The 14,440-nt window shown below is 29.5% G+C and overlaps 1 protein-coding gene across 2 annotated transcripts; it reads left to right on the top strand.

The window, feature by feature from the left end:
• Positions 1-8,255: 8,255 nt before the first annotated feature.
• On the top strand, positions 8,256-14,211 carry LOC112795906 (protein DETOXIFICATION 40). Of its 2 annotated transcripts, XM_025838103.2 has the most exons (7): positions 8,256-8,761; positions 10,987-11,618; positions 11,857-11,913; positions 12,141-12,379; positions 12,469-12,587; positions 13,219-13,305; positions 13,931-14,211. In XM_025838103.2, exons 1-7 carry the CDS (start codon positions 8,432-8,434, stop codon positions 13,994-13,996), a joined length of 1,530 nt encoding a protein of 509 aa, XP_025693888.1. In that variant the 5' UTR covers positions 8,256-8,431; the 3' UTR covers positions 13,997-14,211. The 2 variants fall into 2 exon arrangements, with proteins under 2 accessions (XP_025693888.1, XP_025693889.1); XM_025838104.2 differs by lacking the exon at positions 11,857-11,913.
• The last annotated feature ends 229 nt before the right edge of the window (positions 14,212-14,440 follow it).

The following is a 14,440-nucleotide window of genomic DNA, read 5'->3' as shown; positions in this document are numbered from 1 at the left end:
TTACAACATTGAAAAAAATCTCTCTTATCAGCCAGCGGTAGAGAAACATTGGTTAAAGCCGTAGCCACTGCCATTTTGATATATACGTTGAGGTGTTTCAAGCTACCTGAGACTGTTATAAAGAAAATACAGCATATGATAATGAGATTCTGGTGGGGACAAAAGGAGAATGAAAGAAGATAACACTGGATTGGTTGGGATATAATCTATAGACCTCATACTCAAGGGGGGAATTTCAAGGAGTTAAAAGCCTTTAATCTAGCTATGCTAGGAAAACAAGCCTTTAATCTAGCTATGCTCACTCTCTATTGAGCAAAGTTCTAAAAAGCAGATACTTTAAATACACTTCCTTTTTAACGGCAGAGACAGGCTACAATCCGTTATGAGGGTGGCACAATATTTTGGAAGGGCGAAAAATTCTCGAAGAAGGCTGCCTATGGAGGATAGGATGAGGTGAAAAAGTCAGGGTCTTTGAGGATAGATGGTTAAAACAGGTGGATCCTAACTCAATTCACAACAATACTATTACCAACAACCAAATTGAATGGGTCTCACAGCTAATAGATCACAACAAACAATGGCGAAGAGACATTATAGAAGCAAAATTTCAACCAGACATTGCACAGATTATTCTACAAACTCTAATAAGCGAACGGGAAGATTTGCTAACCTGGCCAGCAGAGCGAAATGGACAATATTCTGTTCAATCTAGTTACACCTATGCCTTTAGAATGCTCCACGATCCACTGGAACTGCTACCTGAAATTTGTCAGCAGAATCAAATGTGGCGAGCTCTTGGGAGGATCCAATGCCCTCCCAAAGTAAAATAATTTCTCTGGCGTGCTCTTCACAATGGTCTCCCAGTACGGTGGAATTTGAACCACCGATTCCCAACAATTCTGCCACAATGCCCTAGATGCCCAAATCTTTCTAAATTGATGACCCACTGCTTGGCCGCTTACTCTCAATCAAGATAGGTATGGTGTTTGGCAAAGATCCAACCATCAGAAATGGCAGGAGATGATGATATATTCTGAAAATGGTGGGTGTATGTAAGTAGAAGGATAATGGGAGAAGATGGAAAAAACAGAAAAATAGCAAAAATGACTTTCACCCTCTGGCAAATCTAGAAAATGTGTAATATGAAGATTTTCGAAGACAAAAGCTTCTCACCTTTTGAAGTTTTCTTCGTAGCAGATAAGATGGAAGAGAAATTTGCTACAAAGACATCACATGACATCACATGGATGAAGTAACTAAAAGTTTTAGTCTCAGTTGTTTAAAATAAGTTAAGTGGGAATATCCTATTTTAGTTTTTTTTATTGTGCTGTCTAAAGTTAGACCAACTCTATTTATTGTTTAATCTTCCAATTAATAATATTATATTCTACTTTAAAAAAAAATATCAGGGATTAAAATTACTATTTGAGAACTACTTTCGAGTTTTCCTAAAACAAGAAAAAAGAACGCAAAGAACGGCGAATATGTTGAAAATTTCATGTCTTTGCTTTCTTCTCAACTTTACCCTTAAGTTGGAAGTTTGAACGAAGTATGAAGATAAGCATTCAGAACTTTGAAGTTTGAATTGTCACAGACTCACAGTAACTAGGTCTGGTCCCTTTCTAACGATCTACATCATACAGAATATAATTCATCTTTGAAGTGAGTTTTAGTTACATATTTCTAACAGTCAACACAGAAACAGAAAAATTCCAATAAGTCAATATATACATCTCAATGAAGTTATGAAACCACCAACACATCTATAATCATAAACCTGATAAACTAGATTCAATCCAACAATAATTAATAAATTTTAATAAACTTTAAGTTGGCAACGTAACATAAATTGATCGAATTGATTTAGAAATAAAACACACACTTCTTGTAGTGTAATTTAATCTGAGAAAGAGAACAAAATATATTCTAATTTTTCGTTTTGTTTCTTTGTGAAGCACGGTGGTTTTTGTGCATGATTGAACTCTATTCGATTTTTTGTATTTTACTATTTTGTGGTTACGCGTCACAATCTCATTAGTTATTACATACAAAAGAGACGTACGCAACAGGTTGGTGAGTTGCAATTCGCCACTGCTAGTGGATTTGCATGTGTTATGTGTACCAAAATTGAGAATAAAATTTTCTTTTCTTTTTTCTCAATTAATCTTATAAGAATTTTTATATATAATTTAAGATCATATTTTATAAGATCCAATTTTTCTAAAAAATATGACATCTTTGTATGAGAAAAATTTAGAATAATTTCTGACAATTATTTTAAAAGATAACAAGATCATGATAAAAAATACCAACCCGGTTCTTGAGCTTTATTTTTATAGGACTGATTAATCTTTGTAAAAAAAAATTCAAGCTAATCAGTCCAAAAAAATATTAGGATCAGATTGGGTGTTTTTTTTTAGAACTTCGTTCTTTCGAAATAATTATCAAAAGTCGGATGGGATATTCACTCTTTTTGTATTTAGGCACTCTATACACATATTTAATGTGTGTAGAGCACTCTATATATATTTTAAAAATTTAAACTTTTTAAAATGAGAAAATTAATAAAATAATAAAATAAAAAAATCAATTGTCATTAATTTTATAATTTTAATGAAATATGTATATTATTATTTTAATTTAAAAATAATTAATTTTTTATTTTATCACTTCACCAATATTTTTATTTTAAAATATCTTAGTTTATATTTTAATGAAAGATTTATTCATGTGAAAATAACTAGCTATAGACAGCTAAGAGTTATTAACAAAGTAAAGGACTAAGTACTGATATTCATCGACAAAACATTATTGAAAAAAAAAATCATTAGATTAACAATTTAAATACCTAATATTAAGAGGTGTTTGTGGTGTGCTTTAGATCGGTTTTGAGTTAAAATTTATTCAATTTAAATACTAATTTTACTTATAATGCTATTTGGATTGAATGATATTTTTAGAAAAATCCTAGTGAATTTGCGAATTTGTTAATTAAAAAAATTAAATATATATAACAAGTCTCAACATCAAATTTTAAATAATTAATAATAACATAAAAAATTTTAATAATATCTTAAAAATCAATGATAAGATAATAATAAAAATGAAATTATAGATTAGTTAAAATAAATAAATAAATTGTATTTTGAACATAAAATATTTATTAAATAATAATAATTTATGAATAATATAAAAATTTATAACAAATAAAATATATTATAAATAAAATTATAAATAATAAAATAATAATATTATACGCAATTTCAATTGAATTTAATCGGTTTAATTTAAAATTTGATCTCATTCATGTAATTTTCAAAAGATAAAATTCAATTAAATTCAAAATTAGTGTATTTTAATCGATTTTCGATTTAAATTAGATTGGATAAATAATTTAATTTAGATCAATTTAAATTTAAACATTTCAAATTAAAATCTATATGATCATAATGTGAAGTTCAGTTTAATAACTCAATATTATGAATTTCCTATTGAGAAAATCTAAGCGCCACAATTTTCATTTATTAATATATATATACACACTAATATTTAAATATTTTCCAAGCATATATACTTGCACAAATGAAGATCAACTTAAATTCGACATTAAAACTTAACAGGAAAAATTAAACCCACAAATGTGTCTCCAAAGTCCAACCGTTTATATAAGGCAGAGATATAGCATATCTGTCATGGGAGATCTTTTGGTGCTATAAATTTTTTATTTAAATTACTTAAAAATAGAAATAAGAAAATGTGAGACTCACCTTTTTATTTTTAAATTTTATGACAAAAAATTTAAGCATCATGGAAAGAACCGTCTATCATGTATGAATTGCACTCATCAATTTATCTTTTGCATCTATCATTAATTAATAGCTAAAATAGGACAGGTTGACAGTAAGTCAATTACACATTGTAAATCGGTTTTGTTATGTACTCGTGTTACTCGTGAGTAGAGGTAGCCATTTCTCATACTTGTTTCAAATCTTCTTAATATGAATAGTTTAAATATTATTTAAAATATATTAGTTTATATTTTTAATTTGTTTTAATTTAATTTAATATATTTTAATTTTATTTATTTAATTATTAAATTGAATCTTATATTTATAAATTTTAAGATTTTTTTATTTTAACCTAATAAAAGATTATAAATATTTCATAAACTAGGATAGTCATAGTATAAAATGATTTAGAGATTTTAAAATTTTTTTTAGTTTCGTGATAAAATTATGACGTGGACAATTAAATTTGAGGAGCCCCTCTCTTATTGCATTAAGAAATTAGGTAGAAGGTTGAGGAATTCTTTCGAATCAATTCTCCAACTATGGCGTTGACAAGCTAGGTTGAGGAATCTCTTTCTTGTTGCGTTAAAAAATTGGGTAGAAAGTATAATGATTCTCTTTGTACTCAATTTCAACCCATTCTTTTTGTTTTTATTTCAATTACAATTTATCTTTTCTATTCAATTTTAATTCTTATATTATTTATCCTGTTATTTCTTTATCATGTGGTATCAGAGCTCAGGTATTAGATTAATTCTTATTAATCTATATCTAATTTTCTTTTATCATAAAAAAAGTGTCTGTCGCGTCTTTCTTTAAGTTCTTGTGTTCTTATTTTTCATTTGCGTTTTATTATTGTTTAAAAAAACATAAAATGTAAAAAAAAGAGAAAAAAATACAAAAAAAGGAAAACAAAAACAAAAAGAAAAAATAATTATGTTCTTATAATTATTGTCCTTTTCATATACTACTTTTTTCACCTACACGATTTGAGGACGAATCTTTTTTGAAGAGGAGAAGAATGATACGTACTTCAAATGTTCGTGATATGAAAATTTTAAATGTTATTTAGAGGATATTAGTTTACATTTTTAGAATGTTTTAATTTAATTTGATATATTTTGATTTTGTTTATTTAATTACTAGATTGGGTTCATGGGTTTTAGGGTTTTCTTTGTTTTAATACCTCATAAACTAGGGTAGTCGTAGTATAGAATAATTTAGAGGTTTTAAAACCCTTTTTGGTTTCGTGATGAAACCATGGTGTGCACAATTGAGGTTGAAGAGTCCCTCTCTTGTTGCATCAGCGAATTGGTTAGAAAGTTGAGGAGTCCCTTCGAATCAATTCACAAACTATGACGTTCACAAGTTAGATTGAGGAGTCCCTTTCTTGTTGCGTCAAGAAATTGGGTAGAAGTAGAGTGATTCTCTTTGTACTCAATTTTAGTCTATCTTTTTTATTTTTATTTCAATTACAACTTATCTTTTCTATTTAATTTCAATTATTGTCTTGTTTAGCCTTTTATCTTTTTATCATTTGGTATCAAAGCTCAGGTATTAGATTAGTTCTTATTAATCTATATTTGTGCTTCTTTTATCATAAAAAAAAGTTCTGTCGCGTCTTTCTTTAAGTTCTTGTGTTCTTGTTTTGGTTTACGTTTCATTATTGTTTTGCATTATTGTTGATTTTATTGCTTAAAAAATAAAAAAATATATAGTGCAAAAAAAAGCAAAACGAAAAAAAAAAAGAAAAATATATGCAAAAAGTGAAAAAATTATCTTTCTTATAATTATTGTCCTTTTTATATACTAGTTTTTTACCTACAAGATTTGAGGACGAATCTTTTTTGAAGAGGAGGAGAATGATACGTGCTTCAAATGTTCGTGAGAGTTCAAGTGTTATTTAAAAGATATTAGTTTACATTTTTAGAATGTTTTAATTCAATTTGATATATTTTGATTTTATTTATTTAATTACTAGATTAGGTCTTATGTTTATGGGCTTTAAGATTTTCTTTGTTTTAACCTAATAAGAGACCATAAGTACCTCCTTAGCTTTTATAGCCGTAGTATTAAATGATTTAGAAGTTTGAAAACCACTTTTTGGTTTCGTGATGAAACCATGGTGTGGACAATTGAGGTTGAGAAGTCTCTCTCTTGTTGCATCGGAAAATTGAGTAGAAGGTTGAGGAGTCTCTTCGATTCAATTCTCGAACTATGGCGTTGACAAGTTAGGTTGAGGAGTCCCTTTCTTGTTGCGTCAAGAAATTGGGTAGAAGTAGAGTAATTCTCTTTGTACTCAATTTCAATCATTCCTTTTTGTTTCTATTTCAATTTCAATGTATTTTTTTATTCAGTTTAAATCTTTATTTTTTTGTTTATTTATTTCTTTATCAATTTCTCTCGGCGAGGAGATCATTTATACAAATTTACTCGTCGAAAAATAATTTTGGAGGTGATTTTCCTCCTGCGGAGACAAAAGACGGAAACCCGTATAAATAAATGGAGGTAAAAATGGAAATAAAAATTTTCGTCCCATAAAAACTCGTATAATACTCATATAAAGAAAATAACTAAACTGTCCTTAATATATATATATATATATATATATATATATATATATAAGTTTTATAATTAACAAAAAATCTAACAGTCACACTCTCCCTCTTCTCGGCAACCACCACAAATCTTATCAGAGGAGATTCACTCCCCCTTTTCCCGTCCGCCACCCTCTTTCCCTTCACCGCCGCGCTCTCCCTTTGCACTGCTTCTCCCTCTCAAAGCCGCTGGCATCGCAGTAGTCATTGCGTCACGCGCCTGAGGAGAAGAGAACCGTCGCTGCTTCATCACTGTCCCGAGGAGAGGGAGTTGTCTTCACGCTGCACGCCTGAAGACAAGGAGAACCGTCGCAGTTTTTGTTACAGTCCAAAGGAGAGTTGTCTTTATCGTCGCCGTTCATAAGAGAGCCACTTTCATCGTCGTCCAGAGAAGAGTCATCCTTTGTCGCCATTAGAGGAGAGTTGCTGCCGCTCACCTTCTTCCTCTCATTATGTCGCTCACTGCTTCCTACTCAAAGTTTTGCTGCCTCCGCCTTTGATCCACTCTCTGTTCTGCCATCGCTCACTAATTTTAATGTATGTTTTGATTTTAAATTGATGAAATTGTTATGATTTGAATTCTATTAATGTGAAATTAGATTTAGGTTAGAGTTTGAATTCTGTTAATGGATAAATTTAGATTTAGAGATAAATTTTGTTGTTGTAATATTGGATTTAAGGTTTGGAGTTTGAATTCTTACTAAAAATTTGGGACATTGAATTATAATCCTGAGTTTAGGATTTGGACTATTTTAAATGTTAATTATATTTTATTTTTTAATTTATCTATTTTTTTAATTTTTAATTTTTTTTAAAAATCTGCAAATATTCGCGGAGATCTCGATATCCGATAGATACAAAGTCCTCGTTATCCGGGATAGAAATAGGAATGGAATATGGGTGGCAGGTAGGGGTGGCAAACGGGCCTAAACCCGCCGGGCCGACCCGCGTAACCCGCCAAAAAAGGCGGACTGGGCTGGAAAATCGGGACCGCCAAATAACAAAAGCCCGCTTAACCCGCACCGCTTAAACCGCGAGGTTTGGCGGGGCGGGGCGGGCTTCCCCGCCGGGCTAAGGTTTTTTTTAGTGAGGGGGTATTTTTGCAATTTTTTGCCAAAACCTAACTTCCCCCAACCTAACTTACAAGAGTATGAAGATAAAAATTGAGTGTTTTGAATTATGTTTATGTTATTTTAGAGACAATATTTATAATTATATTTTGGATTATATTTATTTTGCTCTCGAGAGAATATTTATACTTATATTTTGAATAAAAATTTGGTTTATAATTATATTTTTTAGATATTTATAATTACAAAGACTTTAATGTTTGTTAATATAAAAAAATATAATTTTTTATGCCATTAGAAATTATTAAATTTATTAATATGGTTGTGAAATTATATATATTACTTAGTAGTTAATAGTAAAAAAAAAAGAGGAGCTTTGGCGGGCTTAGCCCGCCAGCCCGCCAGCCAGCAGTTAGGCGGGGCGGGCCAGCCCACCAAAGGGCGGGCTTTTGGCGGGGCGGGGCGGACTTCCCCGCTTGCCATCCCTAGTGGCAGGACGGGAAGAGAGGCATGTCCCTGACCTATGAGATTTTTTACCATCCCCTACTCGTACTAGTGCATTTAATTTTTTAGATATAGATAAAATTTTAGTGTAACAATTAATTATTGGATTTTGTGATATTTTTTAAAGTTATCGAGAATAATTCGTCCTCATAAATTAAAAAAAATGCTATAAAATCTAATAACTAAATATTACACCAAAATTTTTTTTAATATTCAAAAGAATTAGTCGTTACTAATGTTCTATAGGAGATAATAAACAAAAATATATAAAACATATTTTTATTTTTTTAAAAGATAAAGATAATAATTTTTGTTATGAAAATTGTATATTCTTATTCTTTTTAAAAAAATTAATAAAATTATATATATACATATGAATGATGCATCGCACGAGCAGCATGTGTGATCTCATTTATATTCCCCTTGTGTTTGTGATCTCTACTCTCCAGAGAGCACAGTAGAGCAGAGATAGATGGCGGAGTCCCAAAATAACAACCAACTGAATGAACATCTCTTAAACCGGGGCAGCCACCCTGCAGAGGCGGCACACACCGTGGAGTCTCGTCGCCTTGAAGAGGTGCTGTCAAACGCAGAGCTACCCTTGTGGAAGAGGCTTCCATCTGCCACGTGGATGGAGCTGAAGCTACTGTTCCCACTGGCGGGACCCGCCATACTGGTGTACTTCATCAACAACCTGATGTCCAACGCCACTCGTGCCTTTGCTGGCCACCTTGGCAATCTCGAGCTCGCAGCAGCAAACCTTGGCAACAGTGGAGTTCAACTCTTCGCTTATGGCCTTATGGTATACCCTACCACATACATACATCTTTAATTCTATGCTATATTTATGCTTCCCACTAATTAATTATCATTCTATGTACAAACAAAATTTAACTTTTCACAAATAAACTATATTATACATTCACTTCATGCCAGAACGAAATCTAAACAATAAATTAAAGTTTGTAGAATTTTAGATCTTACATCAAGTGTTATATACCTGAAAAGATTAAAGTGTTCAGTATAAACACTTGATGATTTTATATCTAAATTACATTTCTTTTCTAAAGAAAGAGAATGTTTCATCATATCGTCTAAATTATTGAGGGGAGGCCGTATCCACAATCGAGGGTTCTGATGGGAAAATGATCCTTCTTGTAATTCTTCGATATGCAGTTCATTATATACTTAATCATCATTTTTTTTTATATATATTTAAAAGAATATTAAAGAGTCAGCAAAATTTATTGTTTTTAGAGAATAATTAATTATTAATATTTAAAAATATAGACTAGAAGTATGCTATTGAATTAATAGACTAAAAAAATTAGATCGATAATTAAAAATACTAACAAAAAACAATAATTTTTACTGATTTTTGAGTTATATATATAGAGAGACTTTTTTAATTATATTATTTTTTCATTTTTTATTAATTATTTTAATAAAAAATAATATATACTAAAAATTATTCTCAAATTAACTATTATATATTTATATTTTATATATTATATATTAATATACATATTTTTTTAACTAAATAACTAATTTATTAGAATAATTAAATTTGTTATATAAAATAATTAAATTTATTTAAGCGAATAAGTAAATTTATTTACAGTAGCATAATAGTTGATATTAAATATATATTTTTTTCGTAATAATTGATTGGTAATTAATTTTTAGTTTATAAATAATAATAATAGTTTTTAAGTAACATATGATTTATTTATAAAAGTGGTACATATGTCATTAATTCCTGATTCCTCATTCCTCATTCATACATAGATGTCGTCCCCACGAAATTGGCTCTTTCCAAAAGTAGCTCTAACCAACTAATTATTTAAGGCAGCTTTAAATACATTGTACTACACTACTACTACTAGTACTCATCAATTATTAAGGAACTTAACCTGCGTGTGTTTATAGACACAAAACTGACAAAACTAATATGTTACAAAACTAATATGTTAAAAAATACTAAATTAATATATTTTATATTAATTTTAATAAAAAATATATATTTTATTTTTTATTTTATTATTTTTATTAATTTTTTATAATTATATTTTTATTATTATATTTTTATTTTAATTTTTTAAATAAAAAAATAAAAATAAATTAAATTTTTATAATTTATTTTAATTTATTATCAAATAAAATACAAAAATATAAAATTTTATATTTTTATTTTTAGTGTTTTGTTTTATCCGCTTCTCAAATGCAGCCATGCATGAGGCATATGAGAAATCGTATTTTTACTATACAACACTAGTAAGTCTAGTATATGTAGTCCAAGATGCTGCCATTTAATATTTATGGCTAGACTATTATGAACATAAATTTAATTTGTTCTGTCCAATTAAATACCAAGCTAGCCTCTGCCATTATTTATTCCCTACTGTACTAATAATTATTTCCCCTATGAGATATTAATTTGTTACATTTTTTCTTAGACAGAATGAATTAATAATGTGCATTTCAAATCACTCTTAAAATATAATTTACTCTGGTCTTTCCAATTAAAAGTAACACATAGCCCATATATCAGGAGAACAAGGAAACCAACTGACTGTAATATGCTCTACCTCTTTCCGTGAACACAAAAAATAAAAAATAAAAATAAAAATTTATATATAGTTATTTTTGTATAAAATTAATAATTAAAAATTATTAACTTTATAAAAGATTATAAGTAAATTTTTACTAAAATAAATTACTGACAAAATAAAAAAAGATAATAATACAGTTACCTAGATTTTTTTTAAAAAAGTATACGTTACCAAGAGAAAGTCTGCCAACTATTACCAACACGTGATAAATTAGGATTAAATCATGATTAACTTAGATGTGGTTTTATTTAGTAGATGGACTTCATGTCCAACCCAACTCAAGTTGGCAGATAAAAAGTTGGTAACGTAACACTACTTTTTTTTTTTTTTTTGAAAAAGGTTAGAATGCCATGAAATAGTATTTCTCTTTTTTCTTTACCCCACTAACAGAACTGTACCGTGGTTATTCATGCAGTTGGGTATGGGAAGTGCCGTAGAAACCTTATGTGGACAAGCCTACGGTGCCAACAAATACGAAATGTTAGGTATATACATGCAAAGAGCCACCATTGTATTAACCCTAACCGGAATCCCCTTAACACTGGTCTACATCTTCTGCAAACAAATCTTGCTCTTCATAGGAGAGCCACCATTACTGGCATCCGCCGCAGCAGTATTCGTCTACGGCTTAATCCCTCAGATCTACGCCTACGCCATCAACTTCCCCATTCAGAAGTTCCTACAAGCTCAAAGCATAGTCTCACCAAGCACATACATATCAGCGGTAACGCTGGTTCTTCACATGTTGCTGAGTTGGGTGGTGATCTACAAGCTAGGGTTTGGGCTAATTGGGGCTTCTTTGGTTCTGAGCCTGTCGTGGTGGATCATAGTGGTGGCGCAGTTTGTGTACATTGTGTGTGCACCCGAGTGTAGGCACACTTGGACTGGTTTTAGCGTTGAGGCGTTTAATGGGTTGTGGGAGTTTTTGAAGCTGTCGGCGGCGTCAGCGGTGATGCTGTGCTTGGAGACATGGTACTTTCAGGTTTTGGTGATCATCACTGGCCTTCTTGAGAACCCTCAGCTTGCTCTTGATGCAATCTCAGTCTGGTGAGTCCTGCTATGATCTATGTTTACTCTCTAGCTATGATCTATGTTTACTTTTTAAAAAAGACTTTAAAATTCACGTGCATCTATCTCGGTATGAAATTAATAGTTAAAAATTATAAAATGATAATTTAGTTATTTTATCAAATTATCGGAGAATTATAGTTATTAATTTTTTTTTTAAAATAACTACACATATAAACTTTTACCTAAACGACTGCTTAGTGAGTGGTGCATGCAGCATGGCAATAACAGGGCTGATGCTGCAGGGTGGAATTGGATTTAATGCGGCTGCAAGGTGAATAGTGCATATATATAGCATACGTACAAATAAATAAAGGTGGATACTCACACGATTCATTTTCACATAAAGATAGCATTGTGCACCTTAAATAAATTGATATGTCTGACTAAATATATTTGATTAACCATCGAAGAATTCATAATGTTATCTTCATATGAAGATGTCATCATGTGAGTATTCCTTGTGAGTATTCTAAGAAATAATAAATTGAAATGGTGCAGTGTTCGAGTAAGCAACGAGTTGGGGGCAGGGAATGGTCGAGCAGCAGCATTCTCAGTAGTAGTAGTGAACATAATATCGTTTGTGATAGCGGTGGTTGAAGCAGTAGTGGTGCTAGCACTTCGTAATGTAGTAAGCTACGCATTCACGGAGGGGGAAGCAGTGGCCAACGCAGTCTCGGACCTCTGTCCCTTCTTGGCAATCACTCTCGTTCTCAATGGCGTTCAACCCGTTCTTTCCGGTATAACTAACTAACTAACTAATTACTTTTCATATAACAAATAAGAGAGAAATCATGTTTATTGCGTGCGTGTTTGATTCACGTGATAGGAGTGGCGGTTGGGTGTGGGTGGCAGGCAGTTGTGGCATATATAAATGTGGGATGCTATTACGGGGTGGGGATCCCATTGGGTTGTCTCCTGGGCTTCAAGTTCGACTTTGGTGTTAAGGTATCACATTTCTAAGCCTCTAGGAAGAAAACACATACTAAAGATTATATCAATTTAATAAATTACACTAAATATAAGGAGACATACTAATTTTTTTTAAATAAATTATATTTTAATGCAATTTTTGGTAAGTCTACTTAGAAAATTAAAATTTGTATTTCTTTTAAATATTGAGATTTTACGCTCAGTGAAATTTTTTAAACAATTTTTTTTTATGAATGGCAAATGATTAAGAGAATGTTAAAATGATTTAGATATTAATATTTTCTTTTATATGTGTCTTGTGAATAATCTTTTAAATATAACAACAAAAATATAAAATTGATTTAGAGATTAATTTTTTATATATAGTTTTTAAATAGTTCTTTAAATATACCAACAAAAGAGTGGATTTAAATATATGAATCATTTCTCATTTATAAAAAAAAAATTATACTTTATCAAACTAAGATCACTTTTGAAAAGACAAAATATCATTTTTTTTTCAAAGATTGTTTTATAAAAACTTGATTTTTTGAGAATCAAAATTATTGTTTAGTCTAAAGAAAATCTATTATAGCTATAATAATGGTATAAGATTTACGAATTAAGAAAATAAAATTGTATAAAAATTGTCATTGATGATATATAGGGAATATGGTCTGGTATGATTGGGGGGACATTGATGCAGACGCTTATTTTATTGTGGATCACATTTCGCACTGATTGGGATCAAGAGGTATGTAATTAATTTAATATCATATTATTATTAAAAAAAATTTAAAAAGTCAGTATTTTTATTAAAATTTGGTCAATATTTAACCAATAAAATAAAAGTGAATAATATCACATCATTAAATATAATTTTATATTATTAAAAATATTATTAATAGCTAATTAATTATTACAAATTATAAAATTTGTTCACTCCCTGACACTATTCTTATTATAATGATATATTAATACTCTTGTTCGTTTAAAGTGTAGAAATTCAGATGACTTAGTTTACATTATTAGTTAATAGTAAAAATCCACATTTGACAAGATTTCATTTCATAAAATTTTAAATAAAGAAGATTCATTTTCAATGTATATTCATCTATGGTCTATATATGTAATATTATTGCAACCAATAAAATAGTCCATCCACTTATATTGACTAAAATCGACTAGCATATGAATTATTATTGCATGATATTTATAGCACGTGATACACTAATATTAAATTTGTCATCTTTTGATTTAGACTGTGGAGCGATACGTAGACTTTAATTTAGGATATATATATATAATTATTATCTAATTATGACATTATTAAAAATATTATATATATGAATATATGGTGTGAAATATGATGAATGCAGGTAAATACAGCCAAAAAACGACTGAACAAGTGGGAACAAAAAAAGAAAACTAAGAATCAAAGCTGATAAATATGTGGATGATACTAGCATACATATTGAATTCTTATGGTACGGTTCTTGGCCCAAATGTTAGTGGGATACTGTAATGAGTATAATTGGACCATACTAAAAATATTAGATCAATAGACCATTAAATTTTGTCATTTTGTACTATTTGAGTTGTACTTTTTTAATGTTTTTACTCTAATTCTACAAATAATATGTAGCTACTTATTTATAAATGCTTGTAATTAATCACAAAAAAATGCATGTAATTAATAAGATCCATTAAGCTTGAATTTTTTTGAAGTAACACCCATCAAATGTCATAAAAAAAGAAGAAGATGAAGCTGAAATAAAGCGCTTTTCAAATAATGTGGAGAGCATTCATACTCAAATTTATGATTTTTAATATTTTTTTAAAAAGAATATATAAACCTAACAATCAAATTTATGTTTAAATATATAAGT

Source organism: Arachis hypogaea, chromosome 4 (genome assembly GCF_003086295.3).
Source record: "Arachis hypogaea cultivar Tifrunner chromosome 4, arahy.Tifrunner.gnm2.J5K5, whole genome shotgun sequence".
Classification (NCBI taxonomy): Eukaryota; Viridiplantae; Streptophyta; class Magnoliopsida; order Fabales; family Fabaceae; genus Arachis; species Arachis hypogaea.
This window is presented reverse-complemented; position numbering and strand designations above follow the sequence as displayed.

Bases quoted from the DNA above. Each gene is read 5' to 3' on its own strand.
- LOC112795906 (XM_025838103.2), top strand. From the start codon at position 8,432: ATGGCGGAGTCCCAAAATAACAACCAACTGAATGAACATCTCTTAAAC. The intron at 8,762-10,986 runs GTATACCCTACC...TTATTCATGCAG, and splicing joins TCTTCGCTTATGGCCTTATG to TTGGGTATGGGAAGTGCCGT. The intron at 11,914-12,140 runs GTGAATAGTGCA...GAAATGGTGCAG, and splicing joins GGATTTAATGCGGCTGCAAG to TGTTCGAGTAAGCAACGAGT.